This window comes from Bufo gargarizans, chromosome 1, assembly GCF_014858855.1.
Source record: "Bufo gargarizans isolate SCDJY-AF-19 chromosome 1, ASM1485885v1, whole genome shotgun sequence".
NCBI classification, from domain to species: Eukaryota; Metazoa; Chordata; class Amphibia; order Anura; family Bufonidae; genus Bufo; species Bufo gargarizans.
In genome coordinates this window covers 702,509,640-702,528,356 of record NC_058080.1, presented here as the reverse complement: position 1 = coordinate 702,528,356, position 18,717 = coordinate 702,509,640, and the positions used below count along the sequence as shown (strand labels likewise).

Sequence of the window (18,717 nt, the reverse complement as noted above, 5' to 3'; positions counted from 1 at the left end):
TGTGCTATCTGTGGTATTACATAGGACTGCAGGTAACATCTACTACATTATCTGTACTCAGAGTTAACACTGTGTTATCTGTGGTACTACATAGGACTGCAAGTGACATCTACTACATTATCTGTACTCAGAGAGTTATCACTGTGTTATCTGAGGTGTTACATAGGACTGCAAGTGACATATATTACATTATCTGTACTTTGAGAGTGATCACTGTGTTTTCTGTGGTGTTACATAGGACTGCAGGTAATATCTACTACTTTATCTGTACTCAGAGAGTTATCACTGTGTTTTCTGTGGTGTTACATAGGACTGCAGGTAATATCTACTACATTATCTGTACTCTGAGAGTTATCACTGTATTATCTGTGGTGTTACATAGGACTGCAGGTAACACTACTACATTATCTGTACTCAGAGAGTTATTACTGTGTTTTCTGTGGTGTTACATAGGACTGCAGGTAACCTCTACTACATTATATGTACTCAGAGTTATCACTGTGTTTTCTCTAATGTTACATAGGACTGCAGGTAACACTACTACACTATCTGTACTCAGAGAGTTATCACTGTGATATTTGCGGTGTTACATAGGACTGCAAGTAACATCTACTACATGATCTGTACTCAGAGAGTTATTGCTGTGTTATCTGTGGTGGTACATAGGACTGCAGGTGACATCTACTACATTAGCTGTACTCAGAGAGTTATTACTGTGTTATCTGTGGTGTTACATAGGACTGCAAGTAACATCTACTACATGATCTGTACTCAGAGACTTATTACTGTGTTATCTGTGGTGTTACATAGGACTGCAGGTGACATCTACTACATTATCTGCACTCAGAGAGTTATTACTGTGTTATCTGTGGTGTTACATAGGACTGCAGGTGACATCTACTACATTATCTGCACTCAGAGAGTTATTACTGTGTTATCTGTGGTGTTACATAGGACTGCAGGTGACATCTACTACATTATCTGTACTCAGAGAGTTATTACTGTGTTATCTGTGGTGTTACATAGGACTGCAAGTAACATCTACTACATGATCTGTACTCAGAGACTTATTACTGTGTTATCTGTGGTGTTACATAGGACTGCAGGTGACATCTACTACATTATCTGCACTCAGAGAGTTATTACTGTGTTATCTGTGGTGTTACATAGGACTGCAGGTGACATCTACTACATTATCTGCACTCAGAGAGTTATTACTGTGTTATCTGTGGTGTTACATAGGACTGCAGGTGACATCTACTACATTATCTGCACTCAGAGAGTTATTACTGTGTTATCTGTGGTGTTACATAGGACTGCAGGTGACATCTACTACATTATCTGCACTCAGAGAGTTATTACTGTGTTATCTGTGGTGTTACATAGGACTGCAGGTGACATCTACTACATTATCTGTACTCAGAGAGTTATTACTGTGTTATCTGTGGTGTTACATAGGTCTGCAGGTAACATCTACTACATTATCTTTACTTTGAGAGTTATCACTGTGTTATCTGTGGTGTTACATAGGACTGCAAGTGACATCTACTACATTATCTGTACTCAGAGAGTTATTACTGTGTTATCTGTGGTGTTACATAGGACTGCACATAACATCTACTACATGGTTTCAGAGCTAACATTTATCCCCAAAGTGTTAAATAACATTCCCCTCTGCTACATCTCTGTGTCCTATTACGCAGCCAAAATTCTATAGTAGCTGAATGTGCTCCTGGTTCAGTAACAGAGTGCATACTCACATACAGATATTAGGATTCATTACATGTACAGTACAGACCAAAAGTTTGGACACACCTTCTCATTCAAAGAGTTTTCTTTATTTTCATGACTATAAAAATTGTAAATTCACACTGAAGGCATCAAAACTATGAATTAACACATGTGGAATTATATACATAACAAAAAAGTGTGAAACAACTGAAAATATGTCATATTCTAGGTTCTTCAAAGTAGCCACCTTTTGCTTTGATTACTGCTTTGAACACTCTTGGCATTCTCTTGATGAGCTTCAAGAGGTAGTCGCCTTAAATGGTCTTCCAACAGTCTTGAAGGAGTTCCCAGAGATGCTTAGCACTTGTTGGCCCTTTTGCCTTCACTCTGCGGTCCAGCTCACCCCAAACCATCTCCATTGGGTTCAGGTCCGGTGACTGTGGAGGCCAGGTCATCTGGCGCAGCACCCCATCACTCTCCTTCATGGTCAAATAGCCCTTACACAGCCTGGAGGTGTGTTTGGGGTCATTGTCCTGTTGAAAAATAAATTATGGTCCAACTAAACGCAAACCGGATGGAATAGCATGCCGCTGCAATATGCTGTGGTAGCCATGCTGGTTCAGTATGCCTTCAATTTTGAATAAATCCCCAACAGTGTCATCAGCAAAGCACCCCCACACCATCACACCTCCTCCTCCATGCTTCACGGTGAGAACCAGGCATGTAGAGTCCATCCGTTCACCTTTTCTGCGCTGCACAAAGACACGGTGGTTGGAACCAAAGATCTCAAATTTGGACTCATCAGACCAAAGCACAGATTTCCACTGGTCTAATGTCCATTCCTTGTGTTCTTTAGCCCAAACAAGTGACTCTTGGTCTTCCTTTCCTGGGGCGGTCCGCATGTGAGCCAGTTTCTTTGTAGCACTTGATGGTTTTTGTGACTGCACTTAGGGACACTTTCAAAGTTTTCCCAATTTTTCGGGACTGACTGGCCTTCATTTCTTAAAGTAATGATGGCCACTCGTTTTTCTTTACTTAGCTGCTTTTTTCTTGCCATAATACAAATTCCAACAGTCTATTCAGTAGGACTATCAGCTGTGTATCCACCTGACTTCTCCACAACGCAACTGATGGTCCCAACCCCATTTATAAGGCAAGAAATCCCACTTATTAAACCTGACAGGGCACACCTGTGAAGTGAAAACCATCTCAGGTGACTCCCTCTTGAAGCTCATCAAGAGAATGCCAAGAGTGTGCAAAGCAGTAATCAAAGCAAAAGGTGGCTACTTTGAAGAACCTAGAATATGACATATTTTCAGTTGTTTCACGCTTTTTTGTTATGTATATAATTCCACATGTGTTAATTCATAGTTTTGATGCCTTCAGTGTGAATCTACAATTTTTATAGTCATGAAAATAAAGAAAACTCTTTGAATGAGAAGGTGTGTCCAAACTTTTGGTCTGTACTATATATATATATATATATATATATATCTATATACTACAGTGGTGTCAAATCTAAGTGGAATCTGCCTAGGCATCCAGGCACCTAAACTGTACAGCGACTTCACAATAGGCTGCACATAAAGCCCGGTATCACAAACCACAAACTTTTGGTCTGTACTGTACATTACGTGTAGCTTTGGGTTTACAGATACATTTTAAAAATAAAAGTTCCACGTGATGGAAGACAAGAAATGACCAACCAAGGTCTCCTCTGTGATGGACGGCTATAGGGATTGATCATGACGGACATGTAAACAATGGTGCATCTGTCTGCTGGGATTTCTGCATGGCTGACATGATCTGCACACAAATGCTCTGCTGTAGAATGACTGCAAACTGAGGCAGACGAGGCTTCTAATGAGTCATCGCATGAAGATCACCATGAAGCCTGCGGTACCCTGGACGGCGAATACAAATGCTACTGTATCTTCCTGTTATTCAGTCCAGATACCGACCGAAATATTACTATAATCATGTAAATGAAGCTTCATATGGCCTGTGGATATAAAGCAGTATGCTTCCATTCACTGGTAGCAAGCAGAGATTTTGAAATGGTTGAGGAAAAAAAGTTTAAAGTATAATAGATAGGTGGCGTCTGTGAGACCAGATACCACCTTTCTGTACCCTACAGACACCACTCGGAAAATCCAGTTTTCGTGGGCTTTATAATTGAGGAAAGCGGCAGAAATCCATGTTCCTAATCATCCTCTATAACATGTCCGAAGTTTTGGGTGGAATTCCCCTTTAAATATTTCAAACCGAATGGGGGAGGAGTCAGGAGCAAGAGAGTGGTCTGGTTGTAGCCAGGGTGCCAGATGGGGGACACCAACAGGCTACTCTTCCTCAGGCCTCATGCACACGGCTGTAGCCGTCTTTGCAGTCCGCAAATTGTGGAGCCACAAAACATGGATACCGGCCGTGTGCGTTCGGCATTTTGCAGAATGATACATGCTGTCCTCTCTTAGAACTGCTTATTCTTGTCCGCAAAACAGACCAGAAAAGGACATGTTCTATCTTTTTCCGAAGCGCCAGAACAGACATACAAAATCTGCATCTTTTGCGTCCCAATTGAAGTGAATGGGGCTGCGAAACAGCACATGGCGCACGGTCATGTGGATGAGGCCTTACCCAGGGTAATAAGACACAGGGCTAGTGCAGCAAACCAAATCTTTGCTCGAGCAAATGGGAGTACTAGCAGCGACGTTGGGGTCACGCTCCCCATTATATCCTGCTTTATGGTCATTGCAAATGAAATAATGTAGAAGACAATCTGTTGGGGAACTTACTGGGGGTTCTGAGACGACGGGGACACAGATGCGGCTCCTCTTTCGGCAGCCATGCTTTCCTTCTCAGAGGACGCCTCTCCCCATATTCCTGCGCTCACTGTCTGAGCCACCATCTGGAACACGGACTTATCGAGGCTGAGCCAGCCCGAGGGCAGCCTGCGGCCGGGACAGAAGAGGAGACATCAAACATTTATAGTAATACAAGGGCAATGATGTGAAGGTGTACAAGACGTGCTCTACCTCGAGCTTATATGTTAAATATCCATAGGTTCTAACAAATGTGAATATTTCCTTTATGTCACCAGAACATGCCGTAAAATTAAAGGGGGATGACACGTGCATACAGTACCTCTCCCATCTTTGTATTGCAAATTTTCATGGGGAACCCCAACTATCAGATTTGAATGCAATATTCTGTGAATTTCCTATAAATGTTTTTGGTCAGAATATATCTGTAAGTATTGATATGTATATAGAGAGAACTTAAAGGGGTTATCCAAGACTAAAAAATGTCCCCCCATATGCCAGGCCCCTCACACTGCATCTACTTACCTGGCTCCCCGCTCCCCGCTCCGCTCCTGGTCCCCGCACCGCTGCTGCTGCTTCTCCCTGTGAGCAGATGAAAACATCCGGTGTCGGGGGGAAGCAGCCAATGGCAGGCGATGACAGGGACGAGCCTCCCTAGCATTGCGGGTGACGCTAGGGAGGCTTGTCCCCATCACTGCCTGCCATTGGCTGCTCCCCCCCGACACCGGATGTTTTCATCTGCTCACAGGGAGAAGCAGCAGCAGCGGTGCGGGGACCAGGAGCGGAGCGGGGAGCGGGGAGCCAGGTAAGTAGATGCAGTGTGAGGGGCCTGGCATATGGGGGGACATTTTTTAGTCTTGGATAAGCCCTTTAATCTTATGCGATAATATCATCTTCCACACTCACTATTCTGCTGGTGGAATCACTGTGTACATACATTACTTATCCTGTACTGATCGTGAGTTACATCCTGTATTATACTCCAGAGCTGCACTCACTGTTCTGCTGGTGGAGTCACTGTGTATATACATTACTTATCCTGTACTGATCGTGAGTTACATCCTGTATTATACTCCAGAGCTGCACTCACTGTTCTGCTGGTGAAGTCACTGTGTACATACATTACATTACTTATCCTGTACTGATTGTGAGTTACATCCGGTATTATACTCCAGAGCTGCACTCACTATTCTGCTGGTGGAATCACTGTGTACATACATTACTTATCCTGTACTAATCGTGAGTTACATCCGGTATTATACTCCAGACCAGAGCTGTACTCACTATTCTGCTGGTGGAGTCGCTGTGTACATACATTACATTACTTATCCTGTACTGATCCTGTTACATCCTGTATTATACTCTACTGTTGCATTAAAGTTTCTGGGCATTATAGGAAACAGTCAACAAGTTTGTAATAGGACACATGCCTAGAAACTTAGCTGACCTCATCTGTTGCAGAAGGCCACTTAGTTCACATCAGATGAATGTACTGCATCTGCTGTCACACCAACATTTTCCAGACTGCAAATCACCACAGCAGACACTGAACAAGCAGGGATTACAACTTCCTGGAACTTTTTAAGATGTCTGCCATGTTCTTCTGTTTTTTTTTTTTTTATGAGATGGTGCCCCCCCCTCCAATTAAACATCTGGGTGAATGAGTCTTACCTGTTAGTTTGCTTTACTTCAGTCATAGTCCTCCTTGACCCAAATAAGTGTCCCCATTTCCTGGCTGGACTGCCCTGTACATTCTCTTTAGCCACACCCTGCTCTTGGCCACTGGGCTGAGTGGTCTTTTCGGAGTTCCCGCTCTCTTTTTTCTGCCCACGTTTCAGTTCATTGAGCACAGACTCGGGGGGGCTGCCCATCCACGACTTGCGATTATCCTTCTGTGTGTCATCTCCCATGTCTTTCTTACAAGGTTTGTCTTCCACTGTCCCTTCTACACAGGGACAAGCCTCTGCTCCATCTATAACACCCTCTCTGGGTGGTGGCATTTTTTTGGGTGTCCCACCATTTCCAGGTCTTCTCCTATCTTGGCGTGTAAACCTGGCCGTATCAGTTGAGTTCTCAATATACACCTGGGAGCTCTGCATTAGCTGGTACCACCACCCGGCCTGCTTGTCCCGCTTCACCTCCATTGCAGTCTCTTTCTTGTGCTCTTCATCAAGTTCCACGGCGGCGGCACCTTCCCCTGTCGGCCTTTCATCACTGTTGGACTCCTCGGAAGATGTCTTCACAAGACTTTTCTTTTCTTGGCCGGCCTGCTCTTCTTCATCGCGGCTTCTCATGAGCTGTATGGTGGAGTGAACGGACTGCAAAAGGTCTTGCTTCACACGGAGCATCTCCTTTTTCTGCTGCTGTTCTCTGCTCATCTGGACCAAGTGGTGCTCAAACAGAAGGTCCAAGTCAAAAGGTAAAAGTGACAGAGGTTGGAGAAGGAGAAGAAGTTCTTCAAACAGCGGTTGACAAACTCCATGGGACACAGACAAGAAGCCAACAGGGTCAAAGTGAGCCCAGATGATATCTAGAGGAAGGACAAAACAGGCATCATTCCAGAGGATGTTCTATCCGGCTGGTCAACTCTTACAGGGGTCCCTGTCAGTGAATGGAAACATTCCTCTTTCCACTCAGAGGCTCATATTCAGTCTGGACCTAATGCTGCAGGAGCTGCAGTTTGTTACAATGTAACAGTATAGTTAAGAGCAATCAGCCAGAAGTCCACTACAGGATATGTCTTTTATAGAGATTGCCGAGACTGATACATTGTAACAAATCCATTAAATGGCCGTCTCGTAATTACATCTTCATTTTCTTACATCAGGCAAACAACATTGTTTCAACTCAAATTATTTAAAACATGCTTGTCTACATATTGCTGTTACATGGCGCCCCCTGCTGTTCCATTGATTTCTTCTTAGAATGTCCACCTAATGTGTCCACTGCTGGTGAGAAGCAGGTGAGTGTACCGATTCTGATTGGCCAGCCTGTACCATAGCAAAAATCAGTCCGCTGCCCATGTACAAAACAATCCGGGCAATGGGACTGAGCTACTGAGCATGTGTGACCAAAAGGACTGGACATGTTAGGTGGATATTCTGAGAGGGAATTGAAAGAAGAGCAGGGGGCGCCATAACATGTATGAACTGCACGGAACATTTTTTTTAATGACTGCAATTAAAAGGGGTTTCTGGGAGTACAACATTGATGGCCTATCAGTGTCAGATCAGTGGGGGTCAATCAGCAGTTTGAAGAGGCATGGTGCTCCATTGAGTGCTACAGCCTCTTCCTAAGGCCGAATGTACACGGCCGAGAGCAGTCCGTGGTATGCCGGCCTGGATTACTGCTGACAGCAGGAGCGCATGCAGTCATTGGTTGCTATGACGCCGTGCTCTTCATGCCGCCGCTGCACTACAGTAATACATACCACGGACCGCTCACGGCCGTGTGCATCCGGCCTAAGCCAGTGACGATACGTTCATCAGTCACATGTGCAGCTCAGTCTCACTCAATACCAAGCACAGCCTCTATGCAATGAATGGCGCTGTACTGCGTAAGGAGAGAGGAGGCTGCAGTGCTAGTCCGAGCGCTAAGGCGCTTTCAAACAGCTGATCAGCGAGGGTGTCAGGAGTCAGAATCCCACCGATCAGATACTAATAACCGATCCTGAGGTTCCCATTACGTTTTTATGAGTAAATATATTAATTACTAATAGTAATAATAAATCTGAATTTGTGGGACAACCCTTTAGTTGTGTTGGTGGGATTATTTTAGGATTCTCAAAATTTAAGCAGTGAAGCAAGCAGAGATCCTGAAAATGGTTAAGAATTGAAATGCAATGTAGATATCAGAAGGTTGCAGAATAGTATATTATATATATTCACAATTTATAGTACAGTATATGGGGAAACAGCCGGGCTTCTGTAATGTACTGGTCATCGCATTTGCCTTAGGCCTCATGCACACGACTGTTCAGTTTCTTGCGGTCCGCAAATTGCGGATCTGCAAAACACGGAAGCCGCCCGTGTTCCTTCCGCAATTTGAGAAACGGAATGGGCGGCCCATTGTAGAAATCCTTATTCTTGTCCGCAAAACGGACAAGAATAGGACATGTTATATTTTTTTTGCGGAGCTACGGAACGGAGCAACGGATGCGGACAGCACACGGAGTGCTGTCCGCATCTTTTGCGGCCCCATTGAAGTGAATGGGTCCACACCCGAGACGCAAAAAATGCGGCTCGGATGCGGACCAGAGCAACGGTCGTGTGCATGAGGCCTTAGGCCTTATTCACATGTCCGTGTCAGTGATGGCATCAGTGACAAGATGGTCAGTGGTTCATCCATGAAGATGTCTGTGAAGGATCCTTGTTTGGTCCATGTGTTCATTTTTTGCCCAACATGTGTCATCCGTATTACAATGCTCAGCTGAAAATTCATTTCAAGAGCATTTCCTAGCAATGATCTGTGAAACATGGATGAAAAATAGATGCCCTCCGTGTTGTGTCTAAGTATTTTCACAGACTCATTTACTATAATTGACGCGAGTGAGCCATGAACATGGACAAACATAGGGCTTAATTCCGTGAAGTAACCACGGCCCCATGGACTGGAAATTCACGGATGTGTGAATACACACATTAAAATCAATAGGTATGTGTGCTGTCCATGGAGAACACAGACAGCACACGTTGGTGATTCACTAATGTGTGAATAAGGCCTTACAATTTATGTGGTTTTTCACTGTGGAAAATCTGTGGCAAATCCACAGCAAAATCTGCGGTAAAAATTCCAAAGCAGAAAACCCCAGCTGCAAGATTTAGGACAGAGATCAGCAACCTTCGGCACTCTAGCTGTGGTGAAACTACGACTCCCAGCATGTATACTTGCTTAGCTGTATTCAGAACTCCCACAGAAGTGAATGGAGCATGCTGGGAGTTGTAGTTTCACCACATCTGGAGTCCCAAAGGTTGCTGACCCCTGATATAGGAGATCTACCACACTTACCTTCATGGTTATACAGATGGTTGAACCAGAATTCAAGTGAACGGATACTGAAAGATATGGAAATGACAATCAGTTATGACCTGAAGGAGTGCAGCGGAGTGTCTACAGCTGGACGATGGACTCACTTGAGAAGACCAAAGATGAAGGCGTTGAAGCGCAGGTTGTGATTGCACAGCTCGGAGAACTGGTTCACCTTCTGGCACAGCGTGTGCAGCAGTTTGGTGGAAGGACCTGAATGGAAGGATATCATTTGCAGATCAGTGACCATCGGGTACCATATAGTTACATGAGTATAGATTAAGCGTGCGTTTAATTTTAAAAATGTGGTGGTGACCTTTTAGAGTTTCTCCACCTAAATATATTTAGAATTATCTGATTAATACCCCAGGCTGAGACGGAGACATTATGTGGTGCCAGCTGGTAAGTTTTCCCCTTCTCTGGGTACAATCTACCATTATTATGAGCAGATGAGTCCTGTCTGACAATCTGGTTGCTAGGGATATGCAGCCCAACAACCACAGTCTTTTCAGTGGATTTATCAGGCAGGGTACGGTAGCTCACCTCCGAATAAAAGTGAATGCCAGTATCGGAAGACCTATCTGTGGCCCGGAGAAGGGACAGATAAGGGACAAGGAAGCTTGATGACATAACCAAACCAAACCTTTATTACTGAAGTGTCAACAGTAAAAAAAAAAAAGGAAAATAAATGTAAATTGAGACTCCCTCTAAATATTGGATTTGCATTGGATTTTCTACTGAATGCACAAGTACATCAGTTCTAGAAGCTTCATGGCAAGGTTTCTAGTTTGACCTTCTGGATTTAAGAACTCAGAGGTATGCCTCATTGGCTAGTAAATAATGGCCAGGGGATAGAGAAAGGCTCATAGGGTGAGTATGTTCAGTACGTGGATAATCCACAAGAGAAATTGGTTTGCTCACCTATTGGGTGCAACCACAATGAAGGCTCAGCGTGGATGGTTAACAGTTGGTGCAGCCCAGGTTCATCCAAACACCTTGGGCGGGAGCCACCCCACCACTTGGGTGTGAGGTACAAATAGAAAAGTGCTTGACTTTATCAGTCTAACGGATGGACAAACAGGAGGCGCACTTTTCAACTGGGTATTTCACAATATTCAATTTATTGGTAGACAACACGTTTCAAGTCTTGTGTGATTGGTGTAACTCCTGGATTCAGTCAGCGATGCGAGCGGCACGGCTGGTGTCAGCAGCACATGGAGGACGTCGACCAACGTCCTCCACGTGCTGCTGACACACAAGCCGTGCCGCTCGCATCGCTGACTGAAACCAGGAGTTACACCAATCAACCCCTGGTACACATAAGACTTGATAAAGGGGTCCGGAGTACCCCGAAATGCGTTGTCTACCAATAAATTGAATATTGTGAAATACCCAGTTGCAAAGTGCGCCTCCTGTTTGTCAATCCGTTAGACTGATAAAGTCAAGCACTTTTCTCAATGGCTAGTGGGGAGCATAACACGTCATGCTTGGAAATTAGACACCTTGTTCCAGTGTTTACTGCATTCCATTCCCACATCTCCACTAGCTATCCTCCAGACCATTGAACACTGGCGTCCGTTTCATGCTACAAGCATTATCCCTTGAATTAATTTATATAACCCAAGCTCATCCAGAAAAACATCTATTCTACCTGTTGTGAGCATCTTGTGGTTGCTGTGGAGGTCGCACAGCTTGTGTAGGAACCAGTAATACGCGCCCAGTAACCCTATAACTATGTGCTGGGTCCTTGGTGACCATACCTAGTTGTGTTGATGCCTCCACCACTGTCCATGGCATGTTTCTTCTTTGTCCAATAATAACATCCAAGACACACGGCTTCAAGCCATCACTCAGGATGTCCCTGATGGCCGGACATAGGTATTTCAAGATCAGATGTCCAATATTGGGGCTCACTGAGCTGTTCCCCAGTTTGGCCTGTAGACAATGCAGAGAAAAAAATATATGCGTTACCCTCTGCCATCAACAACTGTATTTCTAGGGTTTCCCATAAAATAAATATCCCATCACTGGGACCCCACTAACAGTCCCATAGAGTTTGAATAGAGTAGCAGTGTACATGCTTGACCACTGCTCCAAGCAAGGTCATGTGGGACTTGCAAACTCCAGTGGTCAATGCTTATTCTCATTGAGGAGACTTGGACCCTTCCATTCTTGTGATCAATAGAGGGCTGAGAAAGATGGCTGACAACTATATAGGAACTGAAGTGTAGTAGCAGACGTATAAGTGGTCACACTGCTGTCCTAGGAGCAGCTAAGAAATCAATCAAGATAATTAGTGACAGAGATTATTTATTGCTATATATAAAAATATATATATATACAGTGTTAAAGTGCACGGTAGAGGTGTGGAGGGGGTGTATGTCTCACTCGGTTTTCCAGTTTAGTTGGGTGAGAGGCTAGGTGTGATCCCTAAGGTGGCATGTTAGTCACAGCCAGGAGGCTGCTCGATCGTATGGTTGAGTGAAGCTGGATCTCTCCCTTGGTGTGAACAGTGAACTAGAGGTGAGTTAGGGAGACCTCTGTATAGTGAGCGCCTAGCCGGACAAGGATTTATTGTTTTGTGTTGATGTAACACGTTGTGACTTAATCGTGCCAAGTGATGCCAAACTTGGAAGTTTGATGTGCTGTGTGACAAATAAAGCACTGTTTGATGAGAAGTCTGTCATCACTGCCCCAGGCAGAGAAAGCGATCCCTTACAATATATATATATACACACCAAGGTCTCCTATACATGTTATAAATTGCACAAACTGCATGGCAGCAGAGTTAGGCTTTCACACTAGCAGTAGCCTTTTCCAGCAGGGGAACAGCCTGCCGAATCCGTGCTACCGCAAGTCCATTGTGCCGCCGGAAGTCCGCTCCTGCCCTATTCACTATAATAGGGGCGGGCTGGAGGTCCGGCCACAGCCCGGCAAACAAGCCGAGAGGAGGCCGGACAAAAAACGCAGCATGTTGTATTTTTTGTACGGCCGGCCACCATTATAGTGAATGGATCCAGAAGGCTGCTGGAAAAGGTGAAAGTAGCCTTATATCAATTTGTATTTCAAGGGGGAAAGTGGTAACGGTTTTCATTGCGGAGACACAGCTGTATTTGGAGACTTGCCTTTCAGGAATGCTTCATGGGAAAAAAGTATGCAAATGAACTGATACTAGCCAAAGACGCGTATCTAGAACCCCAAAACAGTGCTGTCTATAGATGGGTATCTCTGGTATGAGCTAATTAGCAAATTCTTTTCCCAAGAAGCACTGAATGAAAATATGTCTCCAGAAACCACCATGTCTCTTCAATGAGAACCAGCACCTGAGCTGCATCTCCAGCATCTCATTCAGATGACCGTTCTGCAGCTCTGTACAAATGAAGGGCAAGAACCCCCAATACAGAGCTATCCTAGGCCGGGGAACGTGGTCTGTGTCTTACCCTGTCTCATGTAAGAAAAATGTTGTTGGCAGCATATCCATGACAAAACTTCTTGGCCTTCAGCTCTCTTCTAAAATATTCATATAAAAGCTGAATCGTAACTACTTTCTATGAGTTTCGGCTTGTCAATGGCGAGATTGAATTATCATAGCACAGGAAGTGTTGTCATAGGGACAGGGGTAAACAAATAACTGTTTTTCTCCAGTGGTTTTCACTATGCAGTATGCATATTCAATATTTCTGCAATTTAGTTTTTGATATCCTGCCTGACCTTCACTCCTGGGTCCCGGCTTGTTCCAAAATGAGCTACGACCAGGTCTACTGCCGTATTCACAGCCTTCACCAGCCCTGGGGAGAGAGTGCAACATTGTGAGGGATTATTTTCATTGAAAAGTAGCAAGAAATATTATCGACTAATTTACTGCAGCGTAAAGACGCCAATTTTCTAGCGGTCTGTTTTGTTATTAAGTCACGAGGCACCTATACGCCCATTCTAGAGATAGGTGAGGGTGCCAGAGGTGAGACCTGCACCTATCTGACATTGGTGGCATGTCCTAGTGATATGCTGCCAATGTGTGAGATGGGCCAGCCCCTTTAAGTACAGATGGAGCAGTTTGTAATTTGACTATGACATGTCACAAAAGCAGTTGGAAGCCATTGAAAAAAAATTCTTGCAGCTGTTTATTTAACTTATTAAGTGTCAAGAAAAGGAATTTTACATCTGTATGTGAGCTACTAAGAAACCCACAGAATCTTGAATGCAGCTTTGGATGTGACTTGAGTCTAAATCATGAGCCGTCACCTCTCCTGACATGTCTATTTTAGCGACCACTTACATCCTCCATGTAATAACAATTCTATGTCTGTATCTATTCTTATGGCTTTATGTTGGGCCATTCCTTTATTATTCCTTCTAGAAATTATGAATGAATTGCTAGCAGTTTGCAGTGGAGGTCCGGATGGGTGTTACTAGTTGGGGCTGTGTCCCTACACAGTCTGATAGTATCACACTGTGCAGGAACACCCCCCTCCCCAACTGGTAACATCCAGCCGGACCTTCATTGCAAACTGCTAGCAATTCATTCATAACTTGTCGTAGGAGAATTAGAGGAATTCCTCATGTTTCAATGCAGATTCAAAGCAAATTCATATGCTGTATGATTAACATGTTGGAGTGGATGTTCCATAGGGGGGGTGCTCATGAGGCTGCTATGGGATACCTGGAGAGACAGGGCCCATTCCAGGTTGGTCTCATTCCCAATTTTAGTGGGGTGGGAGAAGTTATAAGAAATGCGCCCAATTTGTACATTTCCTACAGTGCTCCTGACCCCTGTGTGCACCAACGACCTTACCCCTCTTCTGCAAGAGATCAATAGACACAGATTCAACGCTGCTGTCTGGGGACAGGCAGAACTCCGCCGGGGGGCGCTCCGTCACTGAGAAGTAGTCTGGGAAAAAGTCACTTGAGATCAGAGCCGAAGGTTTTCCTGTGAGGAGAAAAGACATAGAACAGTTAGGAGGGAGCAGGAGAAAAATAAGATATCGGTGAGGAAAATTATATGAAAGTCAAGAAATTCATTCCAAAAGACAAAAAAGAATGTGTGATAAAAGGAAAAGTGAGAATCAGCGTAGTTGAGACCTACTGACTCTGCCACATGCTCTCCTCAAATACTGTTCACCGCTAGAAGTAACTTTATGCATCCATCCTGGATATATTCTATTCATTCATTCGTTTATTCATTCCTTAGCAGTTCACTATCTTATTTTTCATACAATACATCATTCTTTTATCCCACACACATCTTTCTTCAAATCATTTTTTCCTAAATCAGTATTTCACTATATAATTCAAATTAAGTCTTCATATAGTTTGCTCGTTCATTCACACATTCACTGTCCCTTCATATCATTCCCCCTTAGATCCATATGAAATACCTTTTGCTTGCTTTATTCATTCATTCATTCATTCACTCTAGCACTGCCTATAGCTATTTCCAAATCCCTATATGGAATGTATCCTTTCCTAGTTCCAGCTCTCTGTATTATTCACAAATTCGTAAATCCCTCTATAAGTGTCATAATTCATTCCTTTTTTCCTTATTTCGCTCTCTTCTCTCTTTTTTCCTTCCTGCATTATATTATTCACTTGTTATTCAAATACTTTTCATTGTTATTGTGTTCATTCACTCATGCATTCACCCCACTGGATATTATGCATTACGGCTGTATCCATCTTCCCACATGTTTATTAAACCTATCGCCTGCTTATTATTCATTTAATTCTAGAATTTACACGGGTCATTATTGTCTCATGTTTTCGTTCCTAGATCTTGCTTCTACCTAGCGTTCAATCGCTTCTGCTAAACATTCATACCTTTTCTACTTATGATTCTCTCTAAAATCCTTCTTGATATATACCAGACAATTCATTGCAAATTTTCACTCATATCATACATCCATCCATCGCTAGCTGTAGACACTTTATAAGGCTACATTCACACGTCAGTATTTTCCTATATCCCGATTTTCGGTCCGTTTTTTGCGGATCCGTTGTTCCTGAAAATGTTTCCGTATGTCATCCGTTTTTGCGGATCCGCAAAAAACGGAAACATGTATAAAGTTCAATAATCAAATAAAGTTGTTTGGATTTCTTTGAAAAAAAATTGGAAAAAAAACAAAAACAAATTTGTTATGTGTTTCCAGGAACGGATTCCGCAAAAACGGATGACATACGGAATGACATCCACATGTCTTCCGTTTTTTGCGAATCCATTGACTTTGTATTGTACCAGGATCCGAATTTTGCGGACAAGAATAGGACATGTTTTATATTTAAACGGACATGCGGAACGGAACAACGGAAATGGACAGCACACATTGTGCAGTCCGATTTTTTCCAGGACCCATTGAAAATGAATGGGTCCAGATCTGGTCCTGATCTGTTCCGCAAAAAACGGAACAGATCAGGAAAGAAAAAACTGGACGTGTGAATGGACCCTTACACTGATTCATTTGATTGTTCATTAATTCACTCATTTAATAATTTGTTCATTCACTGCTAAACCACACTCTGCTTTTTATTTATTCATTCCACATTTTCACTCTTCTTATACTTTATTCCTACATATGCACTTTTTATAACATTGACTCACTTGGTTGTTCATTCAGTCATTCTTTCATTTATTGCCAAACTGCACTCTGCGTTTTATTTATTCATTCTAAATGTATACTTATATCATTCGTTCATTCATTCACTTGTTCATTTATTGCTAAAGTACATTCTGCATTTAATTAAATAATTAATTCCTATTATCCACTCATATCATTTATAACATTGACTTACGTAGTTGCTCATTTGGTCAGTTATTCACTAATTAATTAATCAATCATTTCTTCATTTGCTTATTCCTTTTCGGATTTCTCTCCTTGCCTTTCTAGTCATATTAGTATAATCTTGCCCATTTCTTTTAACCCATTGTCTTCAGCCCACCCCCATCATACTCAGGTAACTCAGTATCATTCACTTCGCACCGTGGAAGCGTGAGTGTAAATGGTTGCCGTTGATACTGCTTGAAAAGTCGAAGAAATGGTTCCTTCTCACTGTCTTCGTCTCATGCTTTCTGTCCAGACTCCCAGAAAGTCCTGTTACTCCATGAACTCGGTCGAGGCATAGTGGGTTCCGGCGTCTATACTCCCTCCACTTCAAGGCTTGAGGGGAGAGGTGATTGGCTATGCAATCGTCACACACAACAAGAGCAAAGAATCAGGAGAGAGAGAAGGAAGAAGTGACTAAGGTTAGTAAAGAAGAGACAGAGGTCAAGTGAAAAGAGCAGCAACCAAATCCCAGCGCTCATATCCAACTGATGTTAGTGATAGCAATAGAGGAGAAAATACAATGGGCCTTGCAAGTTAGCCCCTGACGTCCAAGGAGATAGGGAGCCTGAGATTCTTGACCAACAACTATGAGTGGTGGGAACCTAGGATACAGATACTGCAGTGCTGGAAAACAAAAGGCTCACAGGCCAAGCTGACCTTGTCTCCTATAACGTATCAGGAAAAAAGGACAACTATCAGCCATATCTTTGCATCCTGGGATGTGGTGGTAGGATGTCCTTGTGAAGCAACATAGTAGAAGGCTCCATGTCCATACTTCCTAGGAGATTTCCTACCCTACAAATACCTTTCAATGTGTGTCTACATTTAATTACAACCCTGAGGAACCACATGGGTACTTTAAAGTACTCCTTCCATGTCACGCAGCTCTAATACATTTCTGAAGGAATAAGCAACATGCATGACAAAAAGGGAACTGAAAAAAGGTTTTCACTAAATAGAACCCATCATCGACCACTGGTCACCTTGGGCTCATGTTGCTCTGTGTTTTACATCTTACTCTAGATGCCCAATCACAGTGATGTAACCATGGTTGGCAGCCATGACAGGAGCAACAGGGAACCAAGCAGACCAAGGCTCTTCTACGGGTTTATTTACACACACATCCATAGGTGGATGTGCACATAGACCTATCTGTCCATTCTGTCTCTAGAATGCAATAATTCCTGAAATGGTCAGCAAACTTTTCTTCACAAGGTTGCATGTGAGAAGTCCATGCCCATGACAACACTTCCTGATCCTGGCAGCTCAGTGTTATCAGGGGATTGAAATAGAAAACTGGTTGCACAGGAAGTGTTACCATGGGGACAGAATCTTTTTTTAATAGGAGACCTATAATTTCAACAACAACTGGATTCCAATTTAAGGATTATAACACTTTAAAAAAAATGTAACTCATGAAGTTTTCATACCATTAACAGGTCTTGAGAGCATGATATTTTCAGGGACTCGTTTGGCTTTGTCCTCTTCATTTCGTTCAGGCTGGGTGACCTCATGGAGAACAGTGTTCAGCAGGGGTAGAGAATTAATGGCTGGAAGTCCATGCTTCGTCACTTGTGTGCTTGGTTCCTTGAGTGGTTCTCTCTTGACTAGTGGCCTTGGCACCTCCATCTTCGGAGACCCTTCATATTTACGAGTGGGTTTGGCAGCTCCAGGTAACGTGGTCCCTCGGACCTGTGTTGCTCTTAAAGGCAGAAGATTGGCTGAGATTGGACAGGAGCGACTTCTAGGTGGTTGATTCTCCTTTGCTTTTTCTGGAGATGGAGAGCTGGAGGAACCAGAGTCCATACTTTGAAAGAACATGGCATTACTCCGAATTGGGGAATAACTGCCCAGTGGAGATGGTCGGGTTGTTTCTGGTGCTTGCTTTGCATTCTGATCATCTCTGATGGTCGTCAGTCCATCAAGAGAAAGTTTACCAGGCACATTGATCACTCTACTCTGGCCAACATTGACCTCCATCTGGCCGGCCAGAGTGACTGGTGCTGACGATTGGGACTCTGACACATTACGTTGACTAGACAATCGATTGCTGGACAGTCCGTACAGCTGGGATAGACTAGAAGTGAAGTGGCTGTGCAGGGGACGAGTTTTAGGTTTGCTAAAATGATGCTGGAAAACAAATGGTTGTATTGGTAAGGTGGTCGGACGCTGGTCTTTGCTGTAGCGGAAAACCGGTTTGGCTTCTGCCCCCATACCTGACAAGTCAAGACACAACAAAGTCTATCAGATCATTTGGTCACATAATAATATTACATCCTGGAGTTTCAACTTATTAATCCACAAAGACCTATTCAACAAATGTTATT

At 43.4% G+C, this 18,717-nt stretch overlaps 1 protein-coding gene across 4 annotated transcripts in view; it reads right to left on the bottom strand.

Moving 5' to 3' along the window:
* The window catches only part of RUSC2 (RUN and SH3 domain containing 2), a 64,781-nt gene that overhangs the window by 4,436 nt on the left and 41,628 nt on the right, over positions 1-18,717 (bottom strand). For 2 of the 4 annotated variants that reach the window (XM_044276265.1, XM_044276266.1), the window contains exons 3-11: positions 17,821-18,606; positions 16,547-16,744; positions 14,368-14,502; positions 13,287-13,363; positions 11,336-11,510; positions 9,683-9,788; positions 9,558-9,604; positions 6,222-7,080; positions 4,524-4,679 (exon numbers count right to left, since the gene is read on the bottom strand). In XM_044276265.1, the coding sequence (XP_044132200.1) occupies positions 4,524-4,679; positions 6,222-7,080; positions 9,558-9,604; positions 9,683-9,788; positions 11,336-11,510; positions 13,287-13,363; positions 14,368-14,502; positions 16,547-16,744; positions 17,821-18,606 (2,539 nt within the window). The remainder of the gene's footprint in view (positions 1-4,523; positions 4,680-6,221; positions 7,081-9,557; positions 9,605-9,682; positions 9,789-11,335; positions 11,511-13,286; positions 13,364-14,367; positions 14,503-16,546; positions 16,745-17,820; positions 18,607-18,717) is intronic. The other 2 variants (XM_044276267.1, XM_044276268.1) reach the window with 2 other exon arrangements.